Genomic DNA, 13,005 nt, shown 5'->3' with positions numbered 1-13,005 from the left:
GAGAGAGAGAGAGAGAGAGAGAGAGAGAGAGAGAGAGAGAGAGAGAGGGAGGACGGGGATGGGGAGGGGAGACAAGGGAGATGGAGATGTGCATTTGCTCCCGCAGCCAATTCCAGCAATTTCTCCCAGCCTGTTTCACGGTTATGGTCCCCAGCTGGGCAATATTGATCCTGGGAGCTGAGCACTTACAAGCAATAACCTGCAGCACCGGGATGGAAAGTCAGGAGCTGGTCAGAGAAGGGGAGAGGGGAACAAATCACCGACCACCATTTGCAGGGGCCTAATTTTAAATCATCTTCCCACCTGCTCTTTTTTTCCCCCCACTGTGAGAGGCCTCTGCTCCCGCTGGCCCTGCTGGGCTGTCTGTGCTGGGTGGGTGAAGGGAGCAGCACAGGGCTGGCTTTCCAAACTGCAGTCATTCCATGCCAGAGAGGAGACTTGGGAAGCAAAATGCAGCAAGGGCAGCGATCCAAAGGCACTGCCAACCAGCTGCCCTCAGCTGACCCAGTGACAGACTGCCACCATCCTCTACAGAATCACAGAATGGTCTGGGCTGGAAGGGACCTAAAAGATCTCATTCCACCCCCTGCCATGGGCAGGGACACCTTCCACTATCCCAGGTTGCTCCAAGCTGGCCTTGAACACTTCCAGGGATGGGGAGTCCTCAAGTCCAGCAAGCCTCACCAGGGGGGTGAAAACATTTTCCATAGACCCCGTTATTCTGGTGGACACAACAGCCTCATGTGCTGGCAGCATGTTCAGCAGGGAGCAGAGGCTGTTAGTCCTGTATTAGTATTTGTATTTTCTGCCTAGGAAAAGTCCCCATTTCCAGAGGCACCCTACAGTTTTGGGTGAGCATCAGTACTGGCTGAACTCAACCTGAGCATATTACAAAGGACCTGGTGTTGAATCCTACTAAGTTGTGCTACCTCCAGCTTTGAGACACCACAGGACTGCACCTCAAAATAAAGGCACCCAAACCCCTGCTTGCCATGGTGTGATCACAAAGCAAAGGAATGAGACTTGTACTGAGCCACAGCTCACAGATACGGGCTGTGTTCATCACACACAAGCAGTAATTAGGTAATTTGGGGGCCAGTCTTTTAATCCCCAGCTAGAGGGTTACTATCTACTGAGTCTCACGAAGCCGATTAGTCCACATCCCATTAAAAACCATTGGGAAAAGCAAATGGAATGGGCAGACAGGGTCAGCGTTGTTATATAAGGCAGGGCTGCAGCTCAGAGCAGCTGAGAGACAGCCTGATCTTTTTTTTTTTCTCCCTGTTATTATTTTTTCCCCCCAATGGCTGCTAATGGGACATGGATTTTCCCAGCCCTAATGGGCCTCATGGTGTTCACTCTCCTGCTGGGGCTCACAATGCTGCATCATTAAACTACCAGTCCCCACCGAGGCACACAACAGCCCCATTCACCAAGCAGAGATGCCAGGCAGCCACGGGCCTTTCCAAGACTCTGACTCCAAATTCTGCCTCTCTCTGCAGTCTATCTGCTCAGCCCACTTTCTGCAACAGAAAACAAGCCCCTGTCGTTGCCTTTCATGCTTCCCCTGGTTTCTTGAGTCTTGCTATATGAAAGCAATGTCCTTCTCCACCTCAGCTTGTCCTGGACACCCCAAGGAGCTCCAGCTCCCCTCCTCCACTTAATAGAACACAGGGGCTGAGGGCTGATCTCTCTCCTTGTGAAAGCTGCTTCAGTACCAGGAAGGTGTCTAATCACACCAGCAGGGCCAGTTTTGGGCAGGAGATTAACCCCACTCACAGCCATCACTTCTCGCTGTTTCTTAGCCCTCCCTCCCAGTTTCCTCTCTGCAAAGGCCACCTTCTTTGCCCAGCACACAGCGTGCTTTTTGTTCCCTCTGCATGGCTGCCCCGGGGATTTTCAGCCTCCTGCCCTTCTCTCAGCCTGCTCTACAGTACTGAGCATTTGTAGGATCTCCCAGGTCTCCTACCACACCCTGGGACTCGTCTGGGAGCCAATCATCCTCATGTCCCATCGATTATTTTAATTGTTCCCCAGCATACACTGGAGACACCAATTATATCTGTTTCCTGCTGCCTGGCCAGGAGCCTGGCTCAGCCACTTTCATTGCATTAGCATCGAGACAGCTTTCCTTTGGACTCCTAATGGAGCTCCCACCCCCTCCTCCTGCATCCTGGAGTGGCCAAGGAGCCTTCCCTTGGGCAGGAGATGTGGGAAATGGTTGTCTGGGCGCTTCTGTCCAGACAGCAAAGCCCACCTCACAACCAGCCACCCCCACCATGGGTGCTTACCACCATGGCTCTTGTCTTCCCATGGCACAGATGATGCCCAGTAAACCAGGGATTTAGCACTTACCCTTTCTTTGCCACTGATTTCTAGTTGTATCTCCTTCTCTCTCAGCTTCTTCCACTGAGTGTAATATTTGGTCAGAGGTGTCCCCTCCTCTTTGACCTGCTTCTCCCATTGTTCCTGGGGAGAGAAGGGGGTACAAATTTAAAGGTTTTCAAAGCACTTTTCCATTTTGGCAGACACAGGGAGTCAAGAGCACAAGGTTAAGACCCTTTCCCAAACCACATTTTCTCAGCTTATGGGTAGAAGTTGGCAACCACAACTAAGAATGCAAGGAGGGCCAAGTGTGACTTCAGCCACAGTTATTTAAGCAACCACTGAGTCAGAAGTGGTTGTGACTGACAGCTCTCCTTAGGCAAAGCAATGCCTGAGCACTGCAGGGAAACCAGAGGAAGCCAAAAGCTGAAATGGACAGGTTGGACAATGAAACAGCTTAATGATGTGATGCCAAAGCACAGGACACCAGTGGCACTGAAGGACAGCATGAAGTCCTTACAAAGGAGCATCCATGGTGGTTTATAAGATGTATTAACTTATGGGAGATCAGACTGTTTCAGCATGAAATGTGGGTTCCCAGATTCCTATTTCTGCCTTCTAGGCGAGGCCTGATTCTCAGAACTGCTGAGAACTCACAAGAGGTTCTCCTAAAATGAGTCAATGCCCCCTGGGATCCACTGTTACTCTCCTGGCCTTGAACATTCACTTCTGCTCTGGCTGCAGGGAGATGCCAACAAAGAAGTCAAGGTAGATGATGCAGCTGCTGTAATGGGAAGGGAATTACTTCAACTGAAACTTGAAGGGAGGAATAAAAAAGGGACAGACCAGAGGATCTATCAGGACAAAATCTCTATTCCCTGCTCCTTCAATGAAGGCATTTGATCACCTGCTCAGTCCTTGCTTTTAATTCAGGAAAACATCACACGAGCACTTTACAAGCTCTAAGTACCAAAAATGTCTGATTGCCTGTTCCCCCTGTTCCACAGCCAAGTGTTTATTTTTGAAACAAACATTCCCCTGCAGGGTCTTGGACTCATCCCAGCCTGGAGAGAGCAGAGCATGAAGAAGTGCAGAGCCTGTTTTCTGCTGCCCAAGTGGGGAGAATAAGGAGGTGCAAACACCCTAAATGGTGGGAAGCCAATTAAATGGTTAAAAATTCTTTTATGCTTCAATCATTTGGCATGTCAGTGCTGAAAGGGGGTGCTGCTATCTCATATTAGAAACATTCTTCTTAACCTGCCAACATCCCTTTACTAAAAACCCCCACAGAACTGTTACCTGGATCACCACAGAGCCCAGAGGCTTTGCATTACCCCACAGTAAAAAAAGTCAACCTAATCTAAGCAGAAAGACATGACATATAGTAAGCAGAAATTGAAACAGGCAGAGGAGGAAGGGAATGAGCAACAGGAATAAAGCTTAGCATAGATACGCCCAAAGGTCAGCACAGATCCAAAAGGAGTATCCTGAATCCAGGGCTGGGAAAACTCCAGAGCTCTGTAAGGGCAGCTGTGTGTACACAATGCTCCTGACCAAGGGTGAGAATGAAAAGCCAGACCATCTTCACAGCAGAAAACACAGCAGCAGCCTAAATATTCTTCAGCAGATCTCAAATCAACTGCTCCTGGGGAGCTGAGCCCCAAAAGGAGGGAGCTGTGGGGTGGAGGCTGCAGGCTGTGAGCCAAGGCATGGGGAGAGGGTTGGCTGAAGAGCAGGACCGTGCATGGACAGCAGCACAGAGCCCCCAGCTCACGCCAGGAACCAAGCACTCAGTCTGTGCTGTGAAGGGAAATGCACCAGCCTACACCAGGTCCTGATTTGGCCCATCCCTGGGAGGGAAGTGGAGGTGACCTGTGGTCTCTGCTGCTGGTACCAGGCACTGAGCTGGGCAATCCAACAGCGCCCAGCTCCAACAGGCACCATCCACACTGCACAGAGCCAAACACACCCTTTCTGGGAATCTCAATCCCAGACTCCCAATCCAGTTCTGCAGGGCTGGAGCTTGTGCCTCCTCCCCGGCAGCAAAGCTGATGTGCTGACGCCAGCCTGCAGACCCAGCACGGCCTCCCTGCCCACCCAACCCACCCCTCTGGCCAGAGCAGCAATTCCTGAGCAGCACAAAGGCACCCCACTTATAGATCGGGCTCGGCTCGTGCTGCCAGCTGTAATCAGGTGATTTGTTGATGCTGCTTGGTATGGACAGCTTCTGAGAAAGGCTCTTCTTACAGAGAGGGAAGTGTTTGTTCTGCCTGATACAGCTCTTTTGGTTTGCAAGTGTGCTGGAACCCAGAGATAAAGAAGACCATTAAAACAATGGCATTTGTCTAGTCAGAACACCTCACTGGGAATTTTGAGAGAGGGGATGCCATCCCACCCACTTTAACCTTTTGGAATTCTCCTTCTATTGCAGCTTTTGTATCACTGTGCTGTCAGGGAACACCCAGCACGGACCAAGCCCACGGTGCTGGTACCTGCACAGCAACAAAAATATCATCCTCCACCCTCCAGAAAAGCTTTCAATCTGAAATGTGAGATGGGGATGAACAAAAAACGTCTGGAAATCCCATGGAAAGGAGGTAAAGCTTTCCACCAGCTCACTCCCTCACCTCCCCTTTCATGAAGCGTGACAGCCTGAGGGGCAGCACTGCTCTCAAAATGCTCTCAGCACAGGGGTCTGATGGGGAGCCCAGCACACACTGCAGGTCCTTCTCCTTCCCTGCATCTTCCCCTGCCAATCCAGGGCCCACAGCAGTGCAGAGGAACCAAAAATCACAGCAGCACATTAAGCATCTGGATCCAACTTCAGCTGCAGGCTCCACTTTTCTTGGCTCCCCCCTCATAAAGACCTTAATTATTATAGTAACCTATTAGCACCGTGCTCTCAAAAAAAAAGGCACTGGCTCTTCATTCTTAACAATGACAATAAAAAAGTAAAGCTCTCAAAATAATAAGGAAGAAGTCAGGCTGAACACATCTGGTGTGCATGTCCCTCCATACCACAGTTCCTGGGATGTGAGGGGGGATCCTTCCACAGTCCCTCCATGTTGAGTTAAACATTGCAACCCCACAGCATTAAGTTCAATCCCCAGGCCATTTCTTCTTTGAAACAGTCCCTCAGGTAAAATCCCCCTTTCCAAAGCACACCCACCACTCTGTAATTCCCCATGACAGCCACATTTTGGCACATTGCCGAAAGAATTAGCTTAGAATTTGGGCTTCCACGGTGGAACAAGGACAAATGCATGGGAAAACCAGAGAGCATTTGCTTTCAATTGCTCCTGCTGGCAAGGGGGACATGCACATACCTCCCCTTCCCTCAGCCCTCCTTCCCTTCCCTTCTCTGGCAGTGTTTGCTCAGGAGAGGTGCCAATGCCCCACACAGCTTGGAAACAACCCAGACTTCGAGGGACACTCCAAATTCTTTTGGGAAGCCCAGCCCTCCATAGGAGCTTTGGCCCTTCTTGGGAATCTACACCATCTGCTTGCAAAGGTGTAAGGGGAAAACACAGGCCCAGCCTGGGTTCTGGGCACAAAAGATAAGCCACTATGGCTTTTCCACCCCACAGAAGTGCTGAGTGGGCTGTTTCCTCTGCTCCCAGGAGCACTGATATCCCAGTAAATGAAGGGAAGGCTCCCTCCTCCCACAGGACACCACCACAGTGGTGCAGAAATGCAGTTTGCACGGGGCAATCCTGGTGTTCTCCATGAGCAGCACTTCACACTTCGCTCTATCCCCTGAAATGGCAGAACAGCAGTCCCCGAACCTGCCTGGCAAACTGGTGTCCTTCCCTTAACCAGGTGCCTGTTGATGCCACTCCAGAGCCAGCCCCTCCTGATTCACACTGATGTCACCCAGACATCCCTGGGAAAGCAGGTGCACCAACCAGGAGACACCCAGGCAGCAAGATGTTAAAATAATCATTTGGTTCTTACCCAAGGGACTGCAGCCAGAGCTGCTGGGAAAAGCAGACAGTGGCAGAGTTGTTGGAAACCCTGTTTTTGTTTAGCTAAAGACCTTCCCCAGCTCATCCATTTCATGGAGAGCCTGGGAGGTTGAAATCTCTGCCTCTGCAGTGGGTGGGTGGTCACAGCACTGCCCACAAAAATACAAACCAACAAACCCCAGACTGCCTCGCTCCAGACGGGACACAAACCAGCCCAACCCAGACTGGCATTTACAGAACCAAAGACTGCTTAGTCACGTCAAGCCCAGTCCCACCAAACCCCTTAATCCCAGAATAGCACTGCTGTGTCCTGGCACTGACATGCCAGGATTTCAGCGGCTGATTTTCCTGCAGTCTCTGCCCCTCAGTGTCTGCGGACACATTAGTCTGCACTGCACTGCTGCTCCGTGCTCAGCTCCATGCCAACGGGTGGAGCTTCCAACGATGCAGAACTCCAGACTTTCCAATAAACCATGTGGCCACAGAGGCTGCTCTGACCCGTCAATCACCTTGCAGACAGAGATATTTTCACCTCTCTCCTGCCAGGCAAGGAAGAATCAGTCTCCCTAGTTCCTCTCACAGAGAGGACGCCCACAGCTCACCCGTTATCAGGCTTGCAAAGGTGGCAGAATCCCCCCATCACTTCGGGCACCTTCCTCATCAGGAACGGGATGATGAAAGAAAACTTCCCAGCAAAGGCAATGCCCCAGCAAAGCAAGGCATTTCCATGCATGTGTGTGCTTTACAAACAACAGAAGGATACAATTTATGGGCTGTGTTTTCCATGAGGCTCTTGGCTGCTCGGTCTTGCCGGGGCTCGGGTTGTTTGTGAACATCTGCCCCACCTCACATGCTCCCGTTTCCAGGATCTCCTCCTCCTCCTCCTCCCCCCGCTGCCACAAGCTCAGCCCAGCATCCAGAGCCTGGCTGCCTTTCCAGGAAGGCCACATGGAAGCAGCAGGACTCACCACAGCCTCCCTGCTGGCCACGCCGAAGGCGGCTCTCTGGCGCTTGCTGGAGATGTAGGCAGAGTTTTCCTGCAGCTTCTCCAGGAGCTGCCGGATGGGCTTGCAGTAGTTGGCAACCTTGCACTCCTTCAGGAAGGATTTCAGCTGGGAGGAGGAAAAGGAAAGGAAGAATGAAAGCAATGTGAGAGTTTCCATAAACAGCAAAAAGAAAAAGCATTTCCCACCCGCAGTGACAGCATGGGGCATCTTTTCCCTTTAATTCATCCCATATTCCAGGGTATCGCCCATATCAGACCTGGGGGTCCTGCCTCCCTGGGTTGGGAGGGTGCAAAGAGCTGCAGTGATGGGCCAGATGTTTCTATGTTACCCAGAGCAGGGGCCTTGCTCAAAACCAGCTCTTTTGCACCCTTTAACACTACTTTGTTCTGAAAAAGATAAATCAGTGGAGTTCAAGCAGTCAGGAGGAAAAAGTCTGTGCTCTTGGGGCTTCAACTTCCAGCTGCTGTTGCAGTCACAATAGCTCTGTCTCCTGCTCTGTCAAATAATGAGGAGGACTGTGGACCAGATGCATGAAGACCAGGAATAATAGTGGATATTAAATGGCCAGAGGCCCAGGGAAGCCAGGACTGGAGTGGGGAAAGCTGTCTGTGGGGAACATCAGTCGATATTGGGATGGGAGTATCAAATACAGTGGGCTGTGGGTGAGGCTGATGGCTGGGATTGAAGGCAGAGTTTGAAAAGAGATTTAAAATTGGGGTGGGGGTGTGTGTGAGCTGGGAGTAAGGGCCTTTAGCATTGTTTGGTGGGAAAACTTGGTGCTGCTCCAAGTGGGTGAGGACAGAGTCAGCAGGGTGAGATTGGCTCCATGTCTGAGTGCACCGACCTGGCTCCAACTGGCACCACTCAAGGGTTCAAACCCACACCCCCACCACATAAAAATCTACAAAATAACTCTCCAACACCACTGCACTGCTCTGACACCTCCAAGCTAAAAGCTGAGGCAGCAGTGGATGCTCCTGATGACAGAATGAAAGATGGGGGTGTCCACATTGACTCATGCCTTGAATTCCAGTTTACTACTCTGTCTGCTAACAGTTTTCACCAACTCCAAGACAAGCCTCTGGAGTGCTGTCCAAATTCTGCAGGTCAAGCTCTTTGCTAGACCCATATATAAATACACACACACACATACACACTACACAGACACTTGATTTAGAGAAAGAGATCCAATACGGCAAAAGAAAATGGTTAACCACAATGGAACCTTCATCTCAGCTGGGGCCTGCAGATGCTATCATGATAGAGATAAAGGGTTTCCAGTCAGCAAATACATTACTGCCTCCCCTACTCATGGCTTCAAATGTTCTGCCTCAAAAGATGGAACTGGGGGAAGGATGAAGATGTCTCCCTCCTGTGAAGCCTTAGCTTGATCTTACATGCCAAATGGGGAGGTATTAAATGTTAATCAAGAGGTGACAGTCACACCCAGCCCCTCTCTGCCAGGGCACTGCTCTCCTGATGGGTTTCTGCTGTCTGTGACACACATGGAGGATCTCCCCCATTAACCAGCAGCAGGGGCTTCCCTTGTCCCTTTATCCCCAGCACACACCCACCTGCCATCACACAACCACCTCAGAAAAATGGGAATTAAAACAGAGACCTTCCCAGCTTTCCACAAAGCACACAGCCCATCAAACCAGTACAAAGAAACCATCAGCAAAACTATTCTTCTGCTGACGAAGCCTGTCCTACCCTCACCCCCCCTTTCTAAAATATTTATTTTTTATAGGTGCTGCATATTTATCTCCACTGAGAGATGCATTTGTCATTCGATTTATCTCACTTGATCCCCACAGCTGCAGCCCCAGATCCATTTCATCCGCTGCCACATACATTATCATTTTTCTTCCCTTGCAGAAGTGTCACCAGAAATCCTGCGAAATCTCAGGCTCTATCAGTGCAGTTTGGTGCTGTGTGTTTGCTCTCACAGCCCCTGTGCTTCATTCCTGCTTCCCCCCCCCCTCCTCTCTCCCAGCCTTGCAATCCCTCACAGTCCCACCACTATCTGCCACAGATATTAATGAAACGTAATGAGATCTCAGTCCTGTGTTAAGAGGCAGGGAACACAACCAGGGAGGTAAAAGAAGATAAAGGACAGAGAGAGAAAAAGGGTCTGTGTATGCCTTTTCCTGCTCTGCCAAATATAAGTCATATCTTTCCAGAATAAAAGCAATCAGGACACAAATGTGTGTGGATATATGTCATTAAGATCTCCCACCCCAGCTAAGCAGCTCTGTGATTAGTGGGATTGATTCTGTCTAACTGCCAACCAAAGGTTTACACCAGCAGAGACCACAGCAAAACCCCAGCTCCTCTTACTGTAAGTGATGCAGGAAACTAGAAATGATCTGAAGCGGCTGGGCATGTCCTGCAGGGAACCCAAATCATGCCCAAACCCCAAAAAGCAGGAGTATTGAACTGGGGACAGAGTGAGCAGCAGCAGGAGTGGCTGCTGGCAAGGCAACCCAGCACCTCCTGCCCTTCTGTCTCGCTGCAAGCCAAGCCTGGATGGTGCCATCTCCTGCCTCCACCAGCACTGCCTACCCCTCAGCAGTGCCAGTTTTCCCCCCCTCTAACCTCCCACCTCTGCTCTGTGATGCCTGTCAGGGCTCTAGAGGAGGGAGGAGGCTCTTCCAAGCATCCAGAGGCTCTGCACTGAGCTCCTCACCAGCCCATGGAGGCAGTGACCACCACGGGGTCACCCCTGGGGCAAGAACGGCAGCTTTGAACCATCTCCTGTCCCCCCTGGCTCTCCTTTCCTTTGATCTGCCGGGGGTGCTTCCTGCCTTCCAGGCAAAGAGGAGGTTGGAAAGTTGAGTCTGAAGGCAGTTCAGCCCAGCTTCTCCCAGAGCTGCTGACCAGAGGAGGAGGAAGAGGAGGAGGAGGAGGATGAAGGCAGCCCTGGCCAGCTGGAACACAGCCCCCGCGCGGCGACGGCGCTGAGAGAAGCGTGAGCTCACCAGGGAGGGAGCGTCAGGACAGATGGATTTTTACAGTTAACTGGAACAGCTCCAGGAGAAAAGCCTCTCCCCCCCCTCCCCACGCCTTCCCGAAGGCTCCGAGATTTTGGGAAGCTAAACCTCAAGCACCCCAGCCCGGCAGACGCCACGAGGCTGCGGTTAGTGGCAGCCAGAGAGGAACCCGATAGCATCAATCCTCTGCAGGAACCCAGGCTGGTCCCAGGGTGTGTTTGGAAGCCACGAGGTGCTCGGTGCCAGAGGCCCGTCAGCCGCTTCTCACTGCAGCCAGAACATCGGCTCCGACAGCTCCGATGCTCCCCATAGCTGCTGGCTGGGAGGAGAGGGCCTTGCTTGCTGCCAAAAAAGTGAGGAGCACGCACAGCCAGCGAGCACAGGAGCTGCTCTGATGCACAGAGAGGGCCTGTCAGCTCACATTAGCCAAGGCAGCCCCTGCCAGCCAGCACTGGGCTGTGCCAGGCTGGCGGCCCCGGCCAAGAGCCGTGTGCCTGACAGATGCCAGGCTGCTGCACACACGGAGATCTGCCTCCCAAGCAGCCCGAGGGGCACAACCATTGCTCCCATGCCAACCTGAGGTATGACAGCAACAAGGTGTGCAGGCACACAGGGGCTCGTGGCAGGCACCGAACAAGCTGGGGTTCGTGTCCCCGTGGAGGACAGGACAGCAGCCCTCTGCCAGAGCTGTGTGGCACCTGCCACTCCTGAGGGAGAATAGAGAGGGCTGGAGGAAGGGAGGCAACATGTTCCAAAATATTTACACTGAACAGTGCTGTTTGCAGTGCACTGGATCCCTGCTCTGTGTGGCCAGTGACAGGACCCGAGGGAACGGCTGGAGCTGTGCCAGGGCAGGGTTAGGTTGGATTCCAGGAAAAGGTTCTTCCCCCAGAGGGCACTGAACAGGCTCCCCAGGGCAGTGGGCACGGCCCCAAGGCTGCCAGAGCAGCCAGAGAGTTTGGACAATGCTCTGAGGGACAGGGTGGGATTGTTGATCCTCATGGATCCAAATCACAATATTCTCTGATTCAATAATAATCTTACTGTTCAAAGCAGAGAGGTCACGGCTCATTCAAAACTGGAGTCACTCAGCCAGCAAGGTATCAGGGAAAGATGATGCACAGTAGGGATGCACTGCACTACTGGGCTGTTTTATTGTGGACAGTAAGGTACAAACCCATGGAAGTGGCCAGGAAGAGCACCCTGCACCATGGAATGCCAGGGGAGAGGCAAAGGGGACTGCTGTGCAGCTCTGCTGTGAGGGGCAGCAAGGAGGAGGGATGGAGACAAGAACTGCACTGTGTTGTGTGGAGGGACTCGGGAGAAAGTGCCCCGGTGGCTGGAGAAAGGAGGGAACATTGCCATCTTGTGGAGAGCACCTCAGGGAGGTTGAAGGCAAGGAAAAGCACGGGCTCAGAGCACAGGTACTGCTCTGAGACCACACAGCAATTCAGACAACTCTGAATGCCAAGAACTCACCTGAGTTCCCCCTCCCAAACCCCATCTCCACAGCAGTCATGCAGCCTCTGCTCCAGTTTGGTTCCCAACAGAGTGGCAAACTCCACAGCCACTTTCACCTACCTTCAGCCTCCTACTTAGATGTGATGCCTCTATTCCTCCCCAAGAGCTCCCCAAAACACAAATAAAAATTAAGATTAAAAGGTAAACGTCTCTCCCCTCATTTTGAGGGCCATCTTGAGTTCACTGTCAGCTTCAGTGACTTTATCCCTGCCCTGTGCACACTCATGGCATGACCAAGAAGTGTTTCACACCTTACCTGAATGACAGTGGGCAGAACCAGCTCTGGGAACCCAATGCTGTGGGCTTGGCTGTGGAGATACTCAAGCATCAGGTCATAGAGCTGGTCAATGAGTCCATCCTAAGCAGGAGAAACAGAAATAAAGATATTGGATAGGAACCAAACCCTACAGTGCTCAGGCTGGGAAAGGAGTCTCCAGCTTTATGGGACAGGGCACAGAGGTCATTGTGTGCAGCTCTGTGGGTCCCAGAGAAGCTGCTGAGGTCCCACTTACTCTGAAGGCCTTTTCCTGCAGGTTGGCATTGGAAAGCTTCAAGATCACGGCGAAGTTTATGGGCTTAGAACTCATTCGCCCTGGCTTCTTGTTGAAATCCACTTGTTGAAAGACCTAGAGGAGAAAAAATTACTGTAAAGACAATCACACCACAAAACAAATACCAAAGGACTCAACTGAGATCATTGCAGTTGGTGGCAGAGCTGAGAAGACAATCCAGAAACCCTGATTCCTGCTCACCTGCTCTGATCACCGACCCACAGCTTTCCTAAATATCCAAGAGATATTTAGGGGACAGTTAGGGAGCAGACACCAACCACACTTGGAGCTTCAGAGACCCAAGTGAGAAAGATGTCACAGAAGTGTGAGGTAAAAGGAGACAAACACAAGCAACAGCGCAAGAAACTGGAGGTTTGTTCCTCAGCCTCACGTTTCTAACAGTCAGAAAGATCAGACCTCGATGCCTGGGTGGATTTTGGAGCTGTCCCTTAAGGTAAGAAGATGTTTCAACAGCGAGACCAAACACTGCTTACACCAAATCCATTACCCTGCCACTATCACTGAAAAAAGTGTCCCAGGAAGCAAAGACCAGTAAGCCCTTTTCACAAACACCCCCTGCACCAATTATGGCTGAACAGCCTTTCAATACATGCATTTTACTCTCCATGGATAAATTCCATTT

At 51.6% G+C, this 13,005-nt stretch overlaps 1 protein-coding gene across 2 annotated transcripts in view; it reads right to left on the bottom strand.

The window, feature by feature from the left end:
- The window catches only part of NOC2L (NOC2 like nucleolar associated transcriptional repressor), a 42,074-nt gene that overhangs the window by 9,825 nt on the left and 19,244 nt on the right, over positions 1 to 13,005 (bottom strand). For both annotated transcript variants that reach the window (XR_003537248.1, XM_027702768.1), the window contains exons 13-16: positions 12,324 to 12,437; positions 12,068 to 12,169; positions 7,259 to 7,402; positions 2,356 to 2,469 (exon numbers count right to left, since the gene is read on the bottom strand). Coding sequence is in view for 1 of the 2 variants with exons in the window: in XM_027702768.1 (XP_027558569.1) it covers positions 2,356 to 2,469; positions 7,259 to 7,402; positions 12,068 to 12,169; positions 12,324 to 12,437 (474 nt within the window). In the remaining variant the exon portion in view is untranslated. The remainder of the gene's footprint in view (positions 1 to 2,355; positions 2,470 to 7,258; positions 7,403 to 12,067; positions 12,170 to 12,323; positions 12,438 to 13,005) is intronic.

The sequence above is a fragment of the Neopelma chrysocephalum genome, unplaced genomic scaffold, assembly GCF_003984885.1.
Source record: "Neopelma chrysocephalum unplaced genomic scaffold, ASM398488v2 Primary Assembly neopelma1_196, whole genome shotgun sequence".
Lineage (NCBI taxonomy): Eukaryota > Metazoa > Chordata > Aves > Passeriformes > Pipridae > Neopelma > Neopelma chrysocephalum.
Note: the sequence above shows the minus strand (reverse complement) of the source record. Positions and strands in the feature narration are given on the sequence as shown.